At 42.5% G+C, this 24,601-nt stretch overlaps 1 protein-coding gene across 1 annotated transcript in view; it reads left to right on the top strand.

The window, feature by feature from the left end:
- Positions 1–527: 527 nt before the first annotated feature.
- WDFY2 (WD repeat and FYVE domain containing 2) overlaps positions 528–24,601 on the top strand; it is a 61,250-nt gene continuing 37,176 nt past the window's right edge. The window contains exon 1 of the mRNA XM_066313236.1: positions 528–713. Within this exon, the coding sequence (XP_066169333.1) occupies positions 577–713 (137 nt within the window). The 5' untranslated portion in view covers positions 528–576. The remainder of the gene's footprint in view (positions 714–24,601) is intronic.

Raw genomic sequence — 24,601 nt, 5'->3', positions numbered from 1 at the left:
CTGCCAGCGTCCGTCTAATGCAGCAGCAGAAATCCCGTGTTTCCCTTCAGTCCCAGCAAAAACTGAGACAGAAAAACGTCAACCGAAGGATGCAGCGACTTTCACAGCAACATTCTCTTTAATCTTTACCCGCGTTCGCTCTTCTTTTTCGCCCGGCGGCCACAGCAGTGTGTTCGGACCGCACGGAGCCGCGCGGTGCCGACAGTCCATCACCGGCCCGGGGCAGAGAGGGACGCGTTCCCTGGGCTGTCCCTGGGGCGAGCCCGCGGCGCTGGGAGGGCGGCCCTGGCAGGAGAGGTGCGCTCCTACCGCCGCAGGACCGCAGGTGTCCCTTCGCGAAGCCGCGGCTCCGCAGCCCCGCCGTGCGAGATGGCGGCGGGCGGCCGCCATTTCCCGCCCCTCAGCGCCCCACGCCCGGCCCGGCCCTGCCCGCTCGGGGGCGGTGCCGCCGCGCTGTTCCTGCTTCCCGGGGAGCGCCCGGCTCCGGCAAGTCCCTCCTCCGCCTCGGCGCTGCGGGCCGCCTCCCTGCCCCGGCCCTAGCCTCCTCCGGCGGCAGCGGGGGTGCCCGCCGGCCCCATGGCGGCGGAGCCCCAGCCCAAGGCGCTGACTCGCAAGCCCCTCCTGCTCAACAAAGTGGAGGGCTCCCAGGAGGTGGTGAACATGGCAGCGATAGTGCCCAAGGAGGATGGGGTCATCAGCGTCTCCGAAGACAGGTACCGGGGAGCGGGTGTTCAGCGGGGCCGCGGCGGTGGTCTGTCACCTCCCAGCACTGCTGCCGGGGCTGGGGACAGTGCTGGGCCCGGCTCGGGGTCCTGGCTGGTGGTCTCCCATCACCAGCATCACCGACGGCAGCTGCCGGTCCCGCCGGCGAGGGAGGGTGGAGGCAGACCACCGGCATCCCTGTGCGACTGGAGACTCCACCACCCGGAGCCCGGGCAAGCGTCAGGCGGTGGTCCAGCGCAGGGACATTGCTGTGGGCAAACACCTCCTGTCGTGGAGGGGAAGGAGTCGGAGCAGGGGTCTCCAGCGTGGCGTCCCACTCCTGCTCTGCTCCGCCGCTGTGTGGGTCGGGACAGTGACCGGGCTGGGCGCCGCTGAAACTTGCAGCACTTGAGTGACTTTTCTTAGCGTGGGTAAAGTGGGATTTGAGATCCCCTTCATCACGAGGTTTGCCGGGGACTCTGCGGAGATCTTTGACCTTGCCTAAGGCTGAAACAGTAGTTTTGGTTCCCGTTTCCCCTCTCCAAAGGTTTCTTGGTAATTATTTAAAAATGCCATGTAGCAGTGATAAGATCTTGGAGTTAAATCCCGTGTTGAAAAGCTGCCAGGGAGGAGAATACTTTCAGGCCCTTTAGCAGGGCTTCTTCTCAGGGACTGAGGCTGCCCAGTGGCAACTCTGTCTCTTCTGAAACAGCTCAAACTTCATTCAGCCCTGCAGCTGGAGCTTCAAAATTCTATCTTGAAAATATCTGATTTCAAAGGAAGTGCTTGTTTTTCTTGCCCTGTCCATAAATAGTTATTTTAAGCAGGGTTTCTTTGCGGCTCAGGTGTACTGGGTATCGTGTGTCCTAAGATTGAAAGACACATGTTGTTGACCAATATGTCAATATGTTTCGATACTCACGGGTATCTGAATGGACTGTCGCATGGATGCCTGCTGTTATGTTGAGTGTGTGCTTTTATGTCTCTGCAAGCTTTCTGAAAAACCGACAGTATTTTCTTTCGTCTTTGTCTTCACTGTGACTTAGTTTTCAGCTGTCAAATATGTGCAAATTTGAGATCATTTAAGTTCGCCTAAGCTGAGGTCTCCAAGTAAACTCTCATATGCCTGGTAGCAAGAGGAGCTGAGCTACTTAAAACAAGCATACTGTCAAAGGAATTTTAAGTTGAGTTTTATATTGTTATGTACTCACAATTTTATTGTCTTAACATTTTTTATGTATTTAAAGTGATGTTGAATAAAGCTTGAGCTTGTTTTGGTTCATTGCAGCTTGTTAGGCTTACTTAGCCAATTCTTTTTACCTGTAAGAAGGTATTCCTGAAATTTATTTCCTCTCATATAGATGTTTCTCAATCTCTGCATCTTCCTTCACCTTAGCAAAAACGAGTAGTTTTAGTTGTTGATAACAGGTCGATGCTCCAGGTTGATATTTCTGTGTAGGGAAAGAGATTGATGAGACATCTTTATTTTCACTAGTAACTGAAATGTCAGCCTCAAGACACAAGCAGTGAATAAGAAGCCAGGAGTTTCATGCTAGGAAAGTCAGGAGGTTCCCAGGCTATTTTCTGTTTAAAGGAATTAAACGGGTAATGTGCCTGCTTGCAGCATCCTTGAGATGCTACAAGCTATGATCCTGCCTTTTATTTCTGTAGGCATGAAGATGTTGGTTGATTGGCCTTTCTGTAATTTTCTGCTTGCATTAGCATTTTTATTATAATTAAAAGGTTAAGAGTCTAAAACTGTCTTGGAAGGAATAGCAGATTGGGAGTCTAACTTGCAGGTTTTAGGCTACCTGAGGTAAAAGCATAATTTGCCAGGCTTTCAATACCTATGTATTGTGGTTAGACATGTGCAGGTCCTTTTCGCACCTTTTCCTGTTTGGACTTGCCTTCTCCTGTCCGTGTTGACGTGGTTGTTTAATGGCCTTGGAATGTGGAGGGCTTTTAGAGCTTCCTAGAAACTGTTAAGGATGGTTATGGAGATGTTATCTATCCCTTTACTTGTTAACCAAATAAGTGAGTTTTGTCCACATTTCCCAGTCTGTGATATGCACTGCTCCTCATAGGAAAAATTTCTGAAACCTCTGCAGAGAACTTCAGCTGGAATGACTTGTCATCTCCAGCGCTTGCTTCAGGCTGGGACAGCTTCTGTAGGGTGAAGGAGAAATTGTTTTGCTTGTTAATGGCTGACCACATCATTACTGAAGTTGCTGGTAGGCTTTGCATGTGCCACAGCTAGGTGCCACTTTAAAGGTTTCCTTTGCTGCATGATGTGGCCCTATACACCCAAATCTTTAAAAGCAGGATCTAGCTTGGTCTCTGGTCTCAATTTGGTATGGCACCAGTGGTATTATCTGGTTTTAAAAGACACGATAGTGGTTTTAGCTGTAGCTTGCAGACACAGTCATGGTTTATATAGCCCTGCATGTTTGTAGCACATACATGCATATATTTTAAGAAATAAACTATATAATAATAGAGGGTGTGGTTATTCCTCATAAAGAAAGACAGAGGAGGGGAAAGAAGGAATTGGGGGGGGGGGAAGGTGTGGAGAGGGAAGCAGATTTACGTATTTAACTGGATTCTCAAAACTCTGTATGCCCAACAAGGTTGGAGTTCCTTGTACAGATGATGCACACACAGATTTTCTCTTCTGAATCCTGGTCACTCGTGATAATTGAATGAGGTTCATTGTGTCCTAATCTTAGTGGGTTTTCTGATTCTATATCTGGGCAAAATAGACTGAGCCTGTATCTACAGTACAGCTGGTTTGCATTGGAGGGATAAGATATTTTGTGATTTTCTTCTTAAGAAAAGGATGCACCTGTCTGGACAAGTGAGAGGTGAAGTAGTGGCAAAATTTGATATCCAAGAATATATAAATCCAGTGCAGGATGACTTGTAAGGAGTTACTAGCTTTCATCCATGCTCTTTCCTTGCCAGCAAACATGTGGAATCAACACACATATATAGCCAAACATGTAGAGTCTTCAGTGATCCCTAGCATTGTATGCTCACATGAAGCTAGGGTGGGATTTTCCTGATGTGCACCATTATCCTAAGTTGTCATCAGTTTCCTCAGTATTAAAAGCATGCGCTACCATTTCAAAATTGTGGAGCATCCTTGTATTTTTTTGCCTTCAGAGGGAGATGTGGGTGTTGGGCATGTCTAAAAAGTAGGTCACTGGCATGTCAAGTTCAGACATATCTAATTCCATGCTCCAGAGAAGATTTAGTGTCATTAATCTTACCTGAGCATGGGATACAGTGGGACAAGTGCGCTGGCTCACCCAGCTTTCAGTGCAAGCAGTTCTGCTCAATGCTGACACCCCTGTGTGTTTCTCAAGAGCCTGCCAGTGCTGTGAGTGCTAATTCAGCTGGGCCTCCGATGGTGAGAGTCATCCTGGTAAACCTGCACTTTGCCAATAGCCCTCCTTTAGGTCGTAAGTGAGGAAAACTGTCACACAGGCTGGTGTAAACAGCTTTCCTGGTCATTATGAAGTCTGGTCTGTGCCCTGTTGTGGGTGGGAGTTCCAGCTCACTTCCATGCTACAGACCTTCTAAATGTAGGTGTTGCAGTCGGGAAATGTTCTCTTTGAAATATTCACAAGATGTGAAAGTTTTCACAGTCAACTGAAAATTGTCAAAATTCTTTTATTTTAAAAAAACAAGCATTCTAGTCTCATAGAAGGTGACAAGACCTAGGAGAAAAATACTTACCCCTTTATCCCATAGCTTTTTAAATTTTATTTAATTTTTTTTTTTTTTTTTTTTTGTATTAAGGGACTAGACACCCTTGTCTTCTCCATTACTTTGTATTATCTTAAGTTCTTTTTGAACTCAGATGTCTCAACTTCTTCATATGGCTCACCGTATAAACAGTGAGCCCAGACTGCTTATCTTATTAGTGTCTTCATCTCACATTGAGAAAACTGTGCAGAGCTTGTATTGCTAGGTTTGGGTTACAGTTTGAGGGTTTTAAATACACATGTGCACTTCAGCTGTTGTCCCGGGCTTGTGTTGTGGGTGTGCTAGCAGGTTTTTTAGGGGGCACCACAACTTAATGTTTATCTCGTGTAAATGAAAATCTCTTGCTAAACTAACAGTGGACTAGGAATGGGAATGTGATTATGTGACAAGAAATGTGAGAGTTGTCTTTGGCGTTGTGCTGACATGATTTCCAGCATGGAGAACTGTGATGTTTCCACCTTTAAGTATATCAAAAGCAATCTTTTTTTCCTTGTGGTTTTCCTGTCCCAATCCAGAACATTGAGCATGCATCATCACAGTTCATGCTTGTGAAACAGCTCTGTTGGAAAAGTGGGATTCTTCACGTGCTGCATTCAGGCAGCATGCAAGGAATCACAGACCCTTGGTAAACTGAGTTTCCTTTCTCCTGTGGTGGAGTGGTAGAAAGTGATTGCTTTGCCCAGCAGTGTGGTTGCAGTACAGGTCTGTAATTCTTACCTAAGCACATGGTTACGTCACTGATGCCTGTTCTGCCGTACGTGTGACTGTTGGTTCACAGCAGCAGAAGTGCAGGTGCTGTGAGAACTGATTTTGATGCTGTCTGTGTATGTTTATCAGTCTAAGTCTGTAGGTTTCACACTCAGGTGATTGCAGCATGAGCAGTAAGTCAAGCAGTGCAGAAAGTGTGGATGCTCTTCACAAGTGTAAAAGGACTTGTTCCTGCCTGGAGGTTCTTTAAAATTTGATAAAAACATCAGTCACTAATAAAATTGTTGATAGGAATTGAAGAGATCTAGTGCTGTAGATGCAATTTGGTTGCTCTTTTTTTTTTTTTTTTTAAACTGAATTTTTTGGATATGTCGTAATTTGACAAGTGTGTGTTTGGAATAAAGGTCAGGGTGGAAGTTTGTGCTGGCTATTTGCAAGGAAGAAGCAGATGCTGGCAAGAGGCTTAAGAGAGAGGACAGGCAGTCCAAAAGCACTTGGAATTAGACATTGTTGCAGATGTTGAAAAGTAATTGTTCCTGATTTGACTAACATGTATCCTGTTGAGATGCCAAAATCTGAGACTTGCTCATAAAATGTCTTGCTGAGTGTTTGTTGGGAGTGATAAACTCCACTTAGTAATTTGTGGGAGAGCTTGCAACGTTGTTGTGCTTTTTTAACCCTCTGTGCCGCTTTCTGCCACCACTTGTTTAAGTTTGTCCAAGCTTGTGGATCCCTTGCCTTAGAATGCTCTCCTCTGTGTCAGTTAAAGATTTAAAGCACAAGCATTTAGTCTCGTCTCCTTTATTTGAGCTATCCTGGAACTACTAGCTCATGTAGGTAATGCACAGATTGTTGAAACTCCTGCAGTTGCATTAAGTTCATGTCTTAACTGTAAGACAACTGCTGCAAAAATGTGCTCTGATGTGACTTGAGCCACAGCTTGTACAGACCCAGCTTCAGCAGCACAACTGGGCAGCATAACAGGGTGGAATCTGAGGTGCTTGAGCCTTTCGAGTTAGAGCTGGAATGGCTTTTACTCCCCTTTCTGTTTTAGAGATTATTCTTTCTATAAAAGATGTGGGTGACTATATCTTATCTTACAAACTTTGTTTGGAATAAGAAGAGCTACTTAGTATACTTTGTTTGCCTCCTGGTAGCCTCTTTTTCTGCCTGTTGCTGAGCAGTGCTCTTGAGTTGCAGCAAGTTTTGAGACGATTGTCCTCTTCCCATATTAACCAGTTCTCATTTTTCTGCTTGTCTTCTCTGACCCCATCTTAATTTCCCTGGCATCTGCTTACAGAGAGACTGGATCTCTCATCAGTATGTCTCATGTCTGTCAGGCTTGGTGACCTTCCCCTGTAGTCTCTCCAGTCCTGCAGCTGAACAGTGCTTCTCGCCAAGAGGGGACTGGACAATGCCACCTCTGTGTGTGGCCTCTGGACCCTGGAAAAAAAAAACAAGTGCCAGTTACGACGTCCATGCAGTATAGAGATGGCACATAACTAAAAATACACTGTTGTAGGAAACTTGTTGTTTTTTCTCCTCAAGATAAAGATGTCTAGATGAGGCAGTGACGCTGCAATACCTTAAACTAAAGGAATTACAACAGTTTTGAAGCTACTGAGCTGTTTAAGTAAGGCTGACCTTTCATTGTGGGTCACTTAGCAAACTGAAGGTCTCAAATAGCATGTGACCATTGTATCACAATAGAAATATGTCAGTAGCTTGTTTGAGCTACTTTATAGTATTTTGTTTACTGAGGCAGACTCTTTTCTTTCCCTCTCTCCAGCTGTGCTGGTGCCTGCATGGTATCTGCCAACGCTAATCTGTGCATAGGTTTCCCAGCAACATCTTTCAGCTGTGTGTTACTACATGGAAGAGAATTGCTCAAAAGTGGCACAAGTTTTGTAAAATGGTGCTTGTAACAGCCCTAGAGAAGTCAGAAAATACTTGGTGGCTCAGAGATCAAATGGAAAGGAGAGAGTAGGAGGGCATAATGCAGGCACTGCGTTGGTGCTTCTGTGGTCAGGAGCTCTAAAAGCTTCTTAAATGATGAGCAATGCCCTAAGGGGAGCAACTGGCTTTTGTACAAGTGTCTATGCATCACTGTGTTCTATGCACTGTAACCTCTCAGACACTGAAAGATTATTCACATAAAAACGCTGCTTTGCTCTTTTTGCTTCAGCACACACTGCGCAAATATGAGTAGGTTTGTATAAAACTTCTGGCATCTGCGTGTACTTACCCAGAGATTTGATAAGAATTGCAGTAGTCCATAATGCAGTCTGTTGCAAGACCAGAAGCAGGAAACACAGCTGTTTCCCTTCTGCATACAACATGAGGCATGATGGATGCAGCCATGCACTGCTGGATGTGGCAGGATGGGATGGGGCACCATGAGAGGGAATAGGAGCAGCAGCCATGGAGTGCTGAGAATAGCCACGAACAGCAGGCCACATCCTGTTCAGCAGAGCCTTGTCCTGCATGGGGCATTTTAGGAATGAGAAAAGGAAACTTCCTTCTTTACACTTCTGTGAGGTAAAGAAATGATGCAAATGGAAAAACTGTAAAACAAACATCCACACAGGAACTGAAGGTACCCTTGCAAGCAGTTTGGGTAAGTGACTGGAGCAAGACAGGAGAAGGAAAAGGACTGTTTTGTGAAAGAAGCAGCAGGAGAGGGTGAATTGTAAACTGTAAACCAGGTGATCCTCCAGGCAGGGACCTTTACATAATCACAAAGCCATATGCATCTCTTGGGGTTCTTCATATGTCACAGTCTGCATGCCTGATGGCTTGAAACTGCACATAAATAATGGCCAAAATTGATATTGACCTATCAGAAAACAAAAATAAATTTTACAAATTGGACTATGCCAAAATTTGAGGTGGACAAAATACTGCCTTCACCCTCATGAGAGGAAGAACAGTTGTGGAGGCTGGGCTAAAAAATGTGGTGTTTCAATTTTTCTCTTAGTCAGGCTGCAGGAAATAGCATTGTGTAACTAACCTTGGCCAGATTTTGAACATATGGGCTTTGCTTGTCACATCATGTGTATTCACCACTTAAATTAAGTTTTTCAGGGAACTCTTAAGGTTTTGAGCACTGAATCGAAGGCGATGCCAAAGCACAGTTCGGGGTAGAAAGCACTGCTGTTCTGCTGCCAAGTTTACTGCAAAGTTTTGTCTAGTGTTGTTTTTCATTCTCCAACTCCTGCACCATTCCCTTCTACTGTGAGGTGAAAGATCAATGTACTTAGTAGGTTTTTGCAATAACAGTAGTGATCGATCAGCCCCAGAAAGAAATGCTTTTGACCTTTACAGGTCTGTAATCATGGTTTCTTAGGAATTGAGTCCTGTGGAGAGAAATCTGAGAAAAGGCTGTCCTAATGTGAAGTGGCCTATTTTGCCATCAGGTTGAATTATCTGGGTTCAGGTGATAGAACAAAAACAGTGCTTTGTCTTGAAGGGACATGGAGAGAAGATCCCTGCCTGTATTGAGAACGTAACAGATAATGAGATTTTGCACCTCCAGCAGTGAGTCCAAATGTGGTAAATTTACCTTTGGCTTCAAATTCACTTATAATAGCAAATAAAGCTTTAATTGTATTCTTAAGCAGGAGGTGCATCTGCTTTGTGGGATACTTCGGGGCCTTAAAGTTTACACTCATTTTGCCTATGTGCCAAATTATCCTTACTTTATGTTTTCTTCTTGATCCTAAGTGTTATTGAGTTGTATTATCTCATTCCCATACCCCATTCCTTTTTCCCATCTGACACAGAGAAACTCAGACCTCCTCTTAGCTCTTTGTTTTGCTAGAGCAGATACGGGCTGTGGAGTCATCCAGTGAGCAGTTCAAAATGACATTTCAAAGGCTTCATGTTTTGCAGCGCCATGTGCATTCCATCGGATAGAATGAAAGTAGGATTTCTAAGGAGATGCTTTCAGCTTTATGGCGAGGGCATAGCCTGTGGTCCAGCCTAGCTTTTGCTGCATGCAGGGTTGGCTAAAGGCAGCTGCAGCATTTTGATGGCAGTGGAAGTCCTCTACATGTCTTGTCTGGGTTTAGGAATCGTGCCTTGGCTTCACTCGCTCTTTCAGCAACTCTACCAACAGCAAGCAGTTGTCAAAGGACGATTGCCCTTCTGCAGTTACTGAAAGTCCAGCAGGAGTGGTCATGCCTGTGCTGTTCTCCAGCATCAGACGTACAGCCTTTGTGCCTGTTTTTGCCACGTTGGTCCCATTGCTTCAGACTCCTGTGGCACTGGAGTCCTTGATCAGGCCCCAGCATCGCCTGCATTCTCCTGGCTGGGAGCATAATGGGAGGTAAAAGGGTCTTTGCTGAATAGTCTTGTGTTTGTCTTCTAGAGATAAAGATCTCTATGCTTTTAATCTGCCATGGGAATAATTCATTATAGCATAGGCAGAAGCAAATAACAATAAAAACTAGAGATCTAAGTAGGGCAGTGTGGTAGTACTTATGCGGCGAAAAGAGGACTAAAACAGTTTCAACATTAATTGTGCTTAGGACAGAGGTGAAGAGATAATGTATTTGTCAAATCAAAATTGACACCTTTGACTTTATTGTACACTGATGTTATTTAATTACTGAAATTAGGAAGTTAATACTTTTTGTGGCAGTCAAGTGACATGTTTTATTCTGTTCCACTGAGACCTATGTCTCACTCCGTCAGAACAACTATAGTTCTGCCCAAAAAGAGTATTTTGGGACTGCCAAAGCCTTGCCTGGTCTGTTGTGTGTGCTGCCTTAGCAGCTGAGATTTTGAGTGCTGTCTGATATTACTTCAAGTTTTCTAAGTTCTGTTGCATCTGAAGTTTTTGAGACGGCATGAGCTGGCACTGGCAGCTAAGAATGGACCTGTGCTGGATTCCCTCAGGCAGGAGCGAGCAGGGAAAGCAGCTCATGTAAGAGTTATCAGCTACAGTGGGTGGCAGACCACTGTACTTGGCACAGTGTGTTACATACAGGGGTTGGTTACACAATGTATAGGCACGAATCCATTTCCAAAGAAGAATTCAGTCTCTTCTCTTCAGGAAATGAATCAGATTTCATAAACTAATCTCTTTGTAATTTCTGTAACTGCCAGTAAATGACTGGGAATAAATTAATCCATCATCATGCTTGGAAAATATCAACTGATAAATGATCCTGGCAGGTTTCCAGCAGGGACAGACCCATACAAACACTCAACTTCCAGCTTCATACTTTGATCCCTGTTGTTACCACGTTTATTTGTAGCCAAAAGGCCAAAGCACATAAGATTTCAGAGAGCTTGCTATGTGCTTGGAGTACCATGGCAGTCTGAGCTATAAAGCACCAGCAGATGGGGAGCTGTGTTGGGATGGGCTGTTGCAGAGATCTTCTCTCAGCTGTTCTGCAGGTAGGATTTCTACAGGCTGCCCAGTGGCAGGCTTTGCTCTGGGGGAATATCTGAGACTTATGTTGTTTGGCATTTCATCTTCCCCTTTGCACACTCTTTGTCGTTGCTAATATGGTTGGGGAGCACAAGACCAGGAAGTCCCTCAGTAGCTTGTACCATTAATTCAGGTTCCAAAGTGTTGATTTTGGAGTGGAAGATGAAAATTAAGGGTAGGGTTTTTTTGTTAAACAAGAAATGCTGTGAATACTGTTGGTCACGGTCCTTCGGTTTCCAGCAATAAGCTTTTCCAGAAATACTGTCACTAACTCGTATTATGTACCAGAGAAAGCAGTAGGGAAGGGGACCTATGAATGTACTGATTGTTAAAAAAAAATACATGCTTTAGTGGCTGAAAAATGCATGACTTTTTCTGAATTCTGAAAGCTCCTCTGTGATTTCAGATGCTTTTGCTCCTTCTTTCCCTCCTTCCTTCATTCTTTAGTAGATGAGAGAGAAGCCTGGTGAAGATTTCCTTAATAAGTTTTTGTGACCAGGAAACCAAGCCAAGAAGTTATCACCCCTAACTAGTTTCATCCACAGCATTCTTTTGATCACAGCTTAAATTCACTGTTTAAAAACCTGATGACCTAAAGCCTCTTCTTCAAGGAAGCAGGCATGAACATTGTTGTCTGGTTTTTATGATGTGTGAGAATACTTGAATGGATGGCCTAAGGATTGCAATTATTGAGGTCGCCAGAAGGAAGCATGGCTAAACTTAACCAACACTTTGGTTCTGCCTCAGTCATTGTTTCCCGTGGTCTTTCCTGTGCTCTAAAACTGCATTTATGTTCATGCTTTTTTTTTTTTACACGAACAGACATTTTACATGGTTTTAAGAGTCAAATTCTTTTAGAAACAAGTGTAATAACTGTTACACAGGTGTTAAGCACAAAATTTATATTAAATGTGTAGGCAAGTGTTTTGTATACAAAATGATACAGGAGAAGTAGATAAACAACCACTGACACAAATTCTGGAGATAGGAAAAGCAAGTGACATGGCTAATTGCTTAGTGATCTGTGTTCATGTTTAGCATGTGGATTAAAAAGTGCAAACAGCGGTTTCAAAAAGTGGTGTGTGTGCATGTATTGACACCTCAGACTCAATGGTACTTTTCCAGAAATAAATGGTACTGCCTGTGTTTGAAGGCAAGCTCCTAATTTGCAAGCTGGTTGTTGTGATATTCTGAAGCATTATCCTGGCAGTGATCATCTTTTTGTTTTGAGTTTCATTTCCCTTTATTGCTGTGTATGATAACTTCAAGCCAAAAAATTGTATTTATGCAGTTTTTGACCAATGCTGTTATACTGACCTCAGACTAATAAAAATGAAGGAGGGAAAGTGGGAAAATATGGACTACCTTGAGACATTATTGTGGTGTACAATGTAATAAGAAGGAAGAGATCTTGTAAGGGTAAGCAGCAAACCCCTTGTTCTCACTTTCCTGTTCTTTTTAGACAAGTCCAGTATTGCACAAGATGGTTGATGTTATAAAGGGATCAATACTGTTTCCTTTCCCATGAACACACTGGGAGAAATGGGCAGCTGAACCCATGGCCTGTAGCTATAGTGACTGTATTTCTAATAAATTAAATAGTGCAAGAGTATATTTCAAGCACAGGGCTCTGGCTGGCTGTGGTGTCGGTATCAGGCACTCTTCTTGCCATGAGCTGATTTGCACAGCATCAAACGGTGCCCACACAGGGTTTGGAAGTCAGCTTGTACCAGGGACCGTTCCCAGTACATAGCTTGGATGCAGCTGCTGGTTTCCCTGCCAGGTGACCTCACTGCCGGAGGCTGGTCCCAGGCCTGTGTCACTTACTAACGTAGCTGTGTTTCACGTCTCCAGAGCACCCAGGCCATGTGGCTGTTCCTCCTGGTGGGAGGATTGCCTACAGGAAATTGGTTCTGTGATTAAAAAAAAAAAACAAACCCAAACGAAATAAGCCACTGGTTTGAACAAGACACAGCCCTTGAAACTGTCATGCCTGTAAACATTTCTGGTGGTTGAACATCTGTAATAGTAAGTTTAAAAAACCTGAATTTGAGACCAAAGTAGTTTGAGATTGTTAAGATAACTTCAACCAGACGTCCAGAGGAGGATGGATCTCCCAGGGCCCCTGGGCTGAGAAGAAGTGCATGTCCTTGCCAAATTCCTGTGTGTGCCTTTGGCCAGTGACCCGCAGGGCTGCAGCCAGGGCTGCAACCCAGCTGGAGCACTGAAGTTGCATTTACGGTGGCCAAGTTTTCCAGTCAGATGTCTGCTCACTTCCTGCACCATGGGAGGCCCAGGCGTTGGACCTGTAACCAATGTGAATGCATCTTCTGACATTCCTCAATAGCTGTCAAAATATGTTTTCTCCATAAGCCTTTGTTTCTGACACGTGGGGATGTATCTTTGGCCTGTTGGAGCAGAGCATTACATGTCCTGTAGGTCTGGGAGATGAGGTATGAAAGTTTCCTTATATGCCAGCTCCTTCTCTGCTTATATCATCCTTCCAGTGGGCTTGGTGTCATTGCAGCTGCACTGTGCCTGCCAATAAAAGTACCAACGTTTGTTCAAATAAGTGTGTTAGTCCCTTCACTGTTTCAGGCCATGTGGAAGCTTTGGTCCTGTATTTTTGAAGTCACAGAACAGTGCTAAACTGTAATAATGACCAGTTTTGAAATACAAGTCACCAATCATCTGCATCTGAAACACAGACAGTTGGATGTTAGGTGCTGAAGAGAGAATTTTTCATCAGGGACATCTAAAATCTAGAGCACAGCTTGAGGAAGATTAAGGAAGAGAGACCCTCTCCTGTGAAGTTTTACCTAAGCATTATGTCTTTGAAAAGACCTTCAATCATAAAAATGACATTTGTGCTCCTTTCAATTCTTAAAGTACTTGAAATAAGATGGATGTATGCTGTTCACAGACCTTACCCCAAGCAGTTTTCTGCCCATACATTTGGTATTGCTGCCAAATGATTATAGAAAACTCTAATAGGTTTTGTAGATTGTATTAAAATTTCAAGGAGGACAGAAAAGAAGAAACTTCCATTTGCTGGTAAAACTCGTGATGCCACAAAGAAACTATAAAGAGGAAATAGGTTGCCTCAATAGCTTGTGAGCTCCTCTACCTAAGAAAAGCAGAGAAACTTCAGGCACAATAGTTAAATTAGTCTTCAAAGCACATTTTCAATAGTGCTAGAGATGCTTGTGATCATCTTTCTGCTTGTCCAGTTTACCTGATGCTGATAATGTAAGAGAAGTTAAAGGTGTTGTTGGGGCAAAGTCTTGTGGAGAGTTTCTCCCATAATCTTACAGTTTTTGTGCAAGCTGTTTCCATTTCAGTATCTGGTGCATGATTCACACAGTATTTCAGTCCTTCTCTATTTTCTTCTCTTTTACCCACCATTTTGGGGACAGTGATGTGTCTCCTATTAGGAAGAAATAGTGATTTCCTTTTGCTTCAATATGCAAACAAACACCAAAATTGTCGTGGCCAGTTTCATCCTGCCCCAGTGTCACTTGAGAGTTTTGCTGCTGACCTTGAGTGGGATTAGCTGGGTGTTTCAAAAGGACAGGTGATACTTGGATTACTGGAGGAGTGAGTGCATGTCGAGCTGCACAAAGATGATAGGTCTCCCTTAGTCATCACTGCCACAGTATCTGGAATGGGGCAGCAGCAGAGTCAGAAAATATGTGTTGGATGTGGCAACATTGCTCTGACACTCTGGCATGGTGCTGCCCTGTGGCAGTTGTGTTCTCCTCCTCTTCCTGAGTTTGGCCCAAGTTGCTTGGTTCTGTATCTTGGAGCCAGGCTTTCCAGTGGTAAGGATTGTTGGATTTGCCTTGTCTTCCATGGTATATTTTTTTTCTCCACTGGAATTTTGAAGGAATTTATATATTCTAGATTTTTTTTTCTTGTGTGGAATGTCTTGTAGAAGCCTTTTGTGTTTTCTGTGAAAACTTTCTTGTTGAGTTTTCAATATTACTGTTCTCAAGATTGTTGATCTGAAATTCTCTGGTACCAGTCCTCTGATACAGAGGAAATGGTGTCAGAGTATTTTAGCCCAGCCTGAGTTGTTATAAGATTATGATTAGTTTTTGAAGGCATCAGAAGATTAAGAAAGCAACAAAATGTCCTTTAAATTATGTATGCCTGGAATACCTGGGACAAAAGAGTTGTACAATGATCTTTATAGTACTTTTCTACAAAAAAATGCTGCTTTTATTGTACCACAACATTACACTGTCTTACTTTGGACACAAATAGAAATTCTATTGGCCTCCATTGCATATAATCTTGTAGAAACAACAATTTTAACCATACACTAAGAGAGAGAAGCATATTTTGAGTGAAATAAAATAAAATTAAATTACATATAGCTATCAAGTATGTAGAAGTAACAAAAATAAGCAGGACAAGATATCTAACTTAGTTCTCTCCTTCCTGTGAAACTAAATTGATAATCTTCTCTGAAATCAAATCAGTGACACTGATAGTGTCACTATTTGGCAACATATTATCTGAAAAAATTAGGAAAAATTATCTGCTAAAGCTGAAAAGTGAAATGGGAAGGCTTCCTTGTAGAGAGAGAGAATGGGATCAATTGTGTGATTATCTATCCTGCCTTGCCGAGTTTGCTTCTTGTTCCGTCAGTGCATATCCAGTCTTGATGCTGTGAAAAAATGTAACCACTACATCTTTAATAAGCTTGTATAGTGTGGATTGGCTTGCACTGTGGTGTTTCATGAGAATCCCATTTTTCACTACCTACCTCTATAGTGGAAGCAGAACTTCCACACCTGTGCTCTTACCTTATACCTGTTAGTGTTTGGTCTCATTGCCTTAAGCTCTCTTGTGGAATTGGATTGTGGCGCTGCTTTCTCTATATGTCCAGGACTGATTTAGAAGCATCTCAAACAGATGGTTTTTATCTTCCATTAATAGTAATTTTTGTAAATATTTCCTAAACAGAACTAAGTTTGATTTTGTGTGTTTGTTTATTCAAAAGCTAAGCTGCTTTGAACAGAAAAATATTTCATTCTTGAGACCCAATAATAACTTGACTCAAGTTGGGGAAGAAAGGAGAGTAGGAATTCAAGATCCAGGGACTCTTAGAAACTTGAAACTTCCCATGAACACTGCAGAGGAAGATTTTTTTCTTCCTTAAAATATGCACACATTTTGCAGTATGCAGTTGAGGAAAAAAACCACTTGACATTGAATTCAAATAGCCTGCAATGGTCATAACTTCCATTTTCAAACTGTTGTTTTCTTTTTCTCTATGCTTATTTCCCTGCCATAGATAATGAACTTTTGTTTGTCTTAAATGCAAAAAACAATTCCTGTCTGTTAAAAGTAAAAAGAGCTTAAAGGATTTAGTGTCCAAAGTAACAGAGCAAGAACTTTTGTATTTGTGAAGTATCAAGGTAAGTGCAGCTGCGCTTTGGGGAAAAGCCTTAACGTGAGAAATACTTAGCAATTTACAAATTTGGAGGGTAGCTGTTGAGTGCAGCCGTAAGGTTTTCATTGCCCTATATGTTTCCAGGCTGCTTCGTAAGTGCAGTGTGGAGCTGGACTTCTCCCCTTTCTTCTGGTGAGAGACAATTGACATGCACAAAGCTGCCCTGATACCCCAGTAACTGGGGTGGTGGGAGAGTCTTGGGGTTTGAAGGATTTGTCTTCAGCCTGTTACCTCCCTTTGGATAAACCTGTTATTACCAAAACACCATGCTCTTTCAGTTTCCTTGTCTGAGTGTTACTGAACCAGATGTTTGCTGCCATCCTTACTGCAGGCTTTGTATAGTTTGGACTTTATATTTACATCCTGTTTCCTACTGCTTTTCTTCCCATTCATGTTCTAACTCCTCTCAACTCACTTTCTCATTTCCTCACTTTCCTGCTTATTAATTCTCTCAGTGATCCTCCTCTTATCAATTTGAAATTCAAAATAGGTAGGCTGTCTCCTTCCTGCATGAACTTGGAGCAGCTGCACATCCTTGCTAATGCTGTTTAATATCAATATCCAAGTCAGCTGGTATGAAAGTGAAATGTGGCAGCTTGGATCAGGAAAATCACTGACACCAGAAATTGGTTAAAAACCACCTTGTGCATTGGTGGTGTGAAAAGACATTTGGTGTGTTTAGCTGGTTCAATCTACCAGGTGTTGCCTTCTGAGAACCTGAAGTACCTCCTCTATGCTTCTGTGGTCCAGCAGCAGTCCATAGTAATTCCTGGTTTATTACTGGGGGTTTTTTTAAACCTGTTAAAATATTATTAACATGCATTGAATTGTTATGAGTAATTGAGAGACGATGGATGTGTGGTGCCTCCCAGGCATGAGGGAGTGGGATGGGATGCTACAAGCAGTAGAGAAATGGAAATCAAATGGGAAGAGTTTCTTTCATTTGCAGTGGGTGGGGTGGAGGGGGGGGGAATGGCAATATTTGCCTTTGCCTTGCTGCTTCAAAGCCGACTTGGTGAGGGAGGCACCATCAGCTGCTCGGGCAGGAGTGTAGGCTACCTCTGCAGTTGCTTGTGGGGCTGCAAATGCTGAAGGCTTGCTCCTGCCAGGGAGAGGTGACCTTGGTAGCCTTGTACCTGCTGGGGTACGGGTGTTCCGGAAAACAGAAAAACAGGGATACAGAGGGAGTGTCTGCACCTTTCCCACAAACACATACACATCTGAAGCTTAAGTTCTTGCCAATAGCATGAGTAATTTTAAAAGGCTAAGTCTAGCAGGACTTGTAAATCGCTGTCAGCTCTTGTTGAACCAGATGCTGGAGGCAAAACTCTGGGGAGAGAAATAGAGTGGTTGAAATGTGTGTAAAAATGAAGGGTGCCAGAGGAAGAGACAGTGTGTGAGAGCTGATGGGAGTACAGAAAAATGTCCCTAAGCTTTTAAGTGCGTGGCTTGGAAGTCGGCTACTGGACTATCTTCTTTGGTTCCTCTGTTCTAAATAGAGTTGATGGTTGACCACTGGGAAAGGTAGGACATAGATCCTCAAGCATTCATTAATTAGCATGTGGCTGCCATACCATGAACCTTTGTTTCCTTCTACAGAAATATTTTCTTTTCAAAAATTGGTCAAACAAAACCATTAGGTGCTCTGAAAAAAAGACAAAGTGAGTAGGAAAAGCAAAGATGAACCTTGATCTTTCAGGCTTACAGGTATGAAGCAAGTATTATAAAGGTGCAGTGCCGGGGCGAAAGGGGCATTTGTGGAATGATATAGTTGTACATTTCTAACAGCCTTTGTTAGCTTGTAGTTATTTCCACTGTGCAGTGTAGATGATGGATATGTGTGTACTTCCAAAGCAACCCATTTGTTCACTGCAGTGTTTGAGGTCGTAACTGCTCTCAGTCTTTCTTGTAAACTTGCTGTTCCTGTCTATTGGCGGTATTTAGAGCAAACTGTCCATCTGATCTGTTTTAGGGGCCAGATACTGTCCACAGAACAGCTCTGTCTGATATTTTCTCCCTCCTCCTCCCCTCCAGCTGGAATAAAAATTGAGTCTAAATACTGGCCTCCATGTGCACTGCCTCCCTCTAATGCTCAGTAGTTGGGACATCTCTCAATTAAATAAACTGCTTAACCTGCTGCAGATTGTTAATAATTTACATTTCTTGGTAACTACTCACAAATTGCATACATCCCTCCAAAGCTCACCGTGTCTGCCTGATAAGAAGACACAATTTACTTCTGTTAGATATGACATGTGGAAGAGACTTTCTGGACTGTCAGGTCATTCCACCTGGGTGTTTTCAGCATGTCTCAGATTCCAGGAGGAACTGCTTGACACAGCAGAACACGCATGGATTTTGAACCAACAGAGTGGGTTTTAGTCTGTGGGACGTGTATCTTGTGGCTTGAGGTAACTGGACATGTTGTCTCCTTGCATAGTGATTTAACTTTCTGTAAGGAAAGCTGTTCCTCCCCTCCCTGCCCCCTGTGTAAGAAGCAATCTTGTCTCACCTGCAAAAAAATCAAGCCAGATTTACAAACATGATTTAGTTTTTCAGACAGTGCTCAGCCTGCAAGGCCACGGCATCAAAAAGGACCCTTCTCTTATTTACTGCCTTTACCCCATCTCAGCTCATTGTTTTCCCCAGCAGATGCTGTGAGCTGATTTTATGCTTTACCTAATAGCACAAGGATTTACTAGCCCAGTGGGTTGTCTCTAGCTGTCTTCTACCTTGTATTACCATCTAAAATCCGGTGTCCTCTGCCAAGGTCAGCAATAGATCTGGTCTACTTCAGTCTGCTGTCATTCCATGCTTCCAATGGCGCTTGAATAGGCCAAGTCATAACTTCAGACACTTTTCTTTGCACTGCCCATGGGCCTGTGCTAACTAGTAGCCTTCTGCAGGAAGGCAACATCCATAGATGCAAATACCCCATCCCTGAAAGTGTTCTAGACTAGGTCGGATAGGACCTTGAGCAGCCTGATCTAGTGGAAAGTGTCCCTGCCCATGGAAGGGGGGTCGGAATTGGAATTAGATGGGTTTTAGCTCTCTGGTAAGGAATTTCATCTTTATTCAGGATGGAGAAAATTGGTCAGGTTTTTCCAGGGATCACGTTGAGTTACTCACTATTTAAATCAGCAATGACTTTGAAAATCCTTGCTTTGAAATTATTCTGTCTTGAATTCCTGATTCCTGTAAATATATAAATACTGACACCTTTATTTTAATTACCATGTCCAGTAGCATGACCTAGTAAGTACTTACCACTTTTGAACCTGAGGACGTTATGTTTTGTATTAGCTTGAAATAAGATTTAAAAGTGAGAGGCTGCCAAGCAGAGAAGCAGATCTTTAGAGATGACTTTATCTCTACAACTTCAAACCTATTTCTTCCAAGATAATAGTGATATTTCCCCTATGAATGGCAGCAGTAAAAATCTGGAGGATGCAAGTAGAGAGCATCTGGACAGGAATTGCAAAGGATTCTTCTTGTAACCCTCTAAAGAAAAATGCCAGTAAAGAAAGGTTGTAATAAGGTGCCAGCAAAGAGGTTTTTATAATATTTGATGCTTTTGCCATGAACCAGAATCTGTCCCTTGTAGCAAAGAGGAAGTTACTTGTGAGACAGTGACCAGGTAATTAAACTGAAGTTGCTACAAGCTTTATTGGTTTGGTCAGTCATGTAAGCAGTGGTCTCCTATCAGGACACAGGTTCCACCAGGCATCTTTACAAGACTGCACTGCAATATGTTGCACCATTTCACATATTTAAAGAATGTAATTTTTGTACCTGAGGAGAGATGGTGTTGTGTCTTCCCTATGCTGCTGCAATAGACATGGCTTTCCTGTCCTGTTTTCACAAAGAGAAAGTTTGATGCAAAGAGGCAAGGTTTTTCTTGGTATTCGACAGTCTCTGCCTATTGCTCCCCTTTATAATTTTCTTTCCACCTCTCTTGCCAGAAACATGTGGTTCTGGGATTGCCACTGAGAGCTGTGGCTGGTGAATCCTCTGTTCCCTTCTGTAATAGTCTGAACTAGTTGTCTAACCCAAATTAGCAGATAAGCTGATTAGGTCTGGAAAGATGTGAAGTGCAGGAGAGCTTCCTGCTGGATAGCAGTGTATTGCATAGAGAATCTAATACTGATAAATATATTTTTTCTCTTTCATCCATCGTAAGTTTCTAAGTCTTGCTAGCATGAATAAAAACCATGTACAACTGCTGCAAATAAACACTGCTAGGGTATATATGGGAGGAAGATGCACGAAGAAAAGAATGATAATGCTCTTATAATCTACCAGGTTTGTCTGTGTCTGGATTGCTGCATTTAGTACAGAAGATGACAGTTCAGACAGGATATTGTCTCATTAGAAGGGTTCAAAAGCAGGTAAGGGGAACAGAACACAAGACCAGCTTTTCCAAGAGACTGGAAAGATTGATTACCTTAAAGAGGAGGCATGTAAGAAATTATACAAGTATATACAGCAACTAAACAGTGGAGAAGTCAGAGACAACAGAACTTCTCATCTTGTAGGAGGAGAGCAAGAGGATGTTCATTGAAATTTGCTGTTTAAAAATTGAAAGTTACTATTTTAAACATGACAGAATAAAATTACTACAACATGAAGTTGGATGCTGAAGAAAGGAAAAGCTGAAACTAGGCCATATGAAAGAAGTAGCTGGATGTAAAGAGGCCCTGCATGTTTGAGAGAGGTTTTTTTAAATAATAAAACATAAAGTTTACAATGGAACATTCAGTCTCATAGTACAGGTTTGAAGATGGTTTGCGTTCAACTCTGTTGATTTCTGTCTCCCCATGCAACCCCCACGGGACACAGAGATGACAAACTGACTGTCTTTAAAGCCCCTGAAATGCCAGATCACGTCTAAATTAGAGAGTCAGAAGTTTGGGGTTTGCTGGGCTTTGCTGGCACCTTACAACACACTGCAGTAATGCATGATAAGAAGTCTGAGAGCCCTTGGTAAAGCACTTCAGGGCTACAGATCCTTTGCAGCTACTGTAGAAACCTTTCAGGACAAGTTTCAGCATAGCTTTGCCCTGCTTTCTTCATCCCTTCTTGCTGGTGCTAATTCTGTTGACCTTACGGGTTTCCTTCTGAGACTCCCTAGCCAAAGTTGTCCTGCTGGGTCAGAGCAGCAGAGTGCCTTCTTATCTCCTCAAGAGGAGCAAAACCTGTAGGAGTTCTGTTTGTGTGAGGACAGTGAAATTATCTCTGAGTCAGGCTGCCCGGAGAGGAAAATGGCAATGAGCAGAAAAGCTGAAGGAACATCTTATCACCCATGAATCATTGTTCAGGTTCAGCTGGAGGAACTGGAAATGTGATTCATCTGCAGAAAGTCCTTGATGCCTCAAGGAGAGCATTTGCAGAGGCACCATGGTGTGGCACAGAGCACACAAATACATTCCAAGTAGATGTTTGTTGTCTTTGAAAAAAACAGTGCTGTAATTGTTCAGCAGTATTTAAAAACCAAAAGCCTATCTCTGCTTGTAGAGTGTGTTTCAATAACCTTTCAGGGTCTTCAGCTGCATGTTACAAGCTGATTGTCCTATTCATTGGCTAAGGAATTTACCCATACAGTACGAGTATGGGGGTCGGGTTTTGGTTTGGGTTTTTCTCATGTTTCAGCTTCAGGAAGCAACCAGGCACCAGACAGCTGCTCACTCAGTCCCCCCATGGTGGGATGGAGGAGAGAATTGAGAGAGTAAAAGTGAGAAAACTCATGGCTAGGGATAAAGACAGTTTAATAGGCAAAGCAAAAGATAGGCACACAAAAAAGATAAGCAAGGAATTCAGTCACTACTTTCCATCAGCAGGGACGTATTCAGCTGTCTCCAGGAAGGTAGAGCTCCATCATATGTACACATTACCTGGAAGGACAAAATGTTATCACCCCAAACATCCCCCACTTCCTTCTTTCTTCCCCAGCTTTATATGCTGAGCACGAGACCATATAATATGGAATGATCCCTTTGTTGGGGATCAGCTGTCCCAGCTGTGTCCCCTCCCATCTTCTTGTTGACTCCCAGCCCACTCGATGATGTGGTGGGATGAGGGGCCAAATAGGCCTTGGCTCAGTATAAGCCCTGCTCAGCATTAAAAAAAAATCTCAATATTATCAGCACTGTTTTCAGCACAAATCAAATCACAATCCCATGCCAGCTACTGTGAAGAAAATTGACACTCTGCAGCAAAACCCAGCACAGTTGTTTTGGTTTGGGTTTGTGTTTTTTTCCACAAAGAACAAGATCAGAGAAACAATTAAAGTGCTAGTTCATATAGTAACAGAAAAAAGTGTGCACACTGAGAGTGAATGACTTTATGGGAAATCTGTGGATGTTGACACTTAATAGCTGCTTGCTTCAAAAAGGGTTTATTTGCATTGGGATATGATGCTTTTCTCAAAATCCAGGAAACACAGGATTTCCCTTACTGTTTTGCTACATGAATTAAATGTTGAGTGCTTTCTGAATGTGGTAAATACACTGTCAAGTCAAAATAACACTTTCAGAGCTTGTGCATGGTCTTCTGTCTGCATCTGGGAGCCTATTTTCCTTACACCAGGATTCTGAAATATCTTCAGTGAGTGGTTATACTCTGTTTAATAATCAGTTATCTTGCAAGAAGCAGTGAAGTAGTTAATGATTTAATTTACTCTCTTGCAGTGAATGAATGAACCTAAGTAGATCTAGAAATTAAAATGCTGAGAGAGGGCATCATCTTATACATGTGGCAATGTGGCTTCCTTCCTCTGCAGTAAAGGCATAATTTACTGGATGGTACACTGCATAGTTAACCAAACATTTATATGAAAAATAAGTAGACACCTAAGGGTATGATTTAATTTAGTATTTGGGATCAAATAGCAATCTTTTCCTGTACATTAATCTTCATGTGACTGTAATTTATTAGAAAATGCCAGACTGGTGGTATGTGTGTTGAAAATGAGTGTATTCAGCTTTCACTTTACAGATCCACTTTTTTTTCAGTTGAATAATGCATTCATTCTTATGCAGAGTGAAGCATAAATAACTTAAAAATTATCACTAAGTTGATAGCCAGTAGGAGTTTTGGAAAAAAAAAAAGTGTTGTGTTTTGCTGGACAGATGTTCCAACCAGGCTGCTGGAAGCAGGACTGGGACCTGGTGGTTCTAGTTCTCTTCACCTTTGCTGCATGGGCAATTTAGAGGCATGTAGGAGAGTTTCTTTCTTGCAAATTCTGGATCTACTGGGTATTTTTAGCATGATTCTACTGAGTCGCTTATTGCATAGCAGGTCTGTATTTTAATCTAATGAGGATCTTTCTAATAACTTCCATTAGTGAAACATTTGAATGTGAGAAGGAGGTGAAAGTAATTGGATTGCAATAATTAAATCATCCAATGCAATTACCTTCAAAAGGTTGTGTGTTTATGCTTCCTGAATGCAACCAGGAATTGATCAGTAGAGGCATCTACTGATTCCGTCTGTTCTGGAAGGGAAATCATTTGGTGGGGTGTGGGTGGAGGTCTGTGGGTAAGAGGGCGATGAAGATCATTATGCTACCCTAAAGGTCTGTAATGAAGACTGGTGCACAGTTTTGAATAAGGGAGGTAATTTTGAAACTTTGCTTGAAAAAGTCCCATTGTCATGTAATGCTTGTTGTTTAATTCTTTCCAAAGCTGTAAGTTGATGCTCACTGGAGACTCCAGCCCTGCATTTACCTGCATTTGCAGAAAAAGTTAGCTTCTTTACAGCTGGAATGTGGTATAGTCACTACACTGCTTCTTATGACACATGATGAAAACTGATTTTGTGGAGCTGCTAAAGACCTGAGGCATCTTGGCTACCTGAGGCCAAGATGGTTATTTGTTCTAGTAACCTCAACATAACAGAGTATTTTTCTGTGGTTGTGACTTACGGTTCATTTTTTGTGTCTCTATTTGACCAAAGTTTCTGAAGTGGAAATTGGTCAGAATCTGGTTTTTCTCCCACATCTGAAGAGCAGAGCTTGTGCTGCTCCCAGGCATGTATACTCAGGTAACTGGAAAAATCACTGACCTGCATTGCTCATTGTCCAGAAAACTGAAAAATGGAAACTATTTCACAGATGAGTAGTAAAGCTGTCATGTCACTATCTTTCTTTTTTTGAATCATAAAAATTCATTTCTCCTGCTGTTGTCTCATATGAATCTTTGTTTCTTGGTCACTTCCCACAAAATACCCAAAAAGCTTTCTATGTAAACAAAAACTGTGTTAAATAAAATGGTGTCACTTTCTCTGAGGTTTAAGTATCGCTGATGAGTATAACACTGTGACAAACCCATGCAATCCGCTAGCTGCGTATAACCTACCAAAATTTTGACATTTTCCCTGTTATGCAATGTGTATCTGCATTTAGTTACAGCAGCATGAATTAAATGAGGAAACATCTTATTAAGCATGGTTTGACTGCTTAGTATGCTTTGTGTGAAAAAAAAATCCTGCCTTTCAGTCCATCTGCCTGCTTACTTGGCACTCTGGTT

This window comes from Sylvia atricapilla, chromosome 2 (assembly GCF_009819655.1).
Source record: "Sylvia atricapilla isolate bSylAtr1 chromosome 2, bSylAtr1.pri, whole genome shotgun sequence".
NCBI classification, from domain to species: Eukaryota; Metazoa; Chordata; class Aves; order Passeriformes; family Sylviidae; genus Sylvia; species Sylvia atricapilla.
Note: the sequence above shows the minus strand (reverse complement) of the source record. Positions and strands in the feature narration are given on the sequence as shown.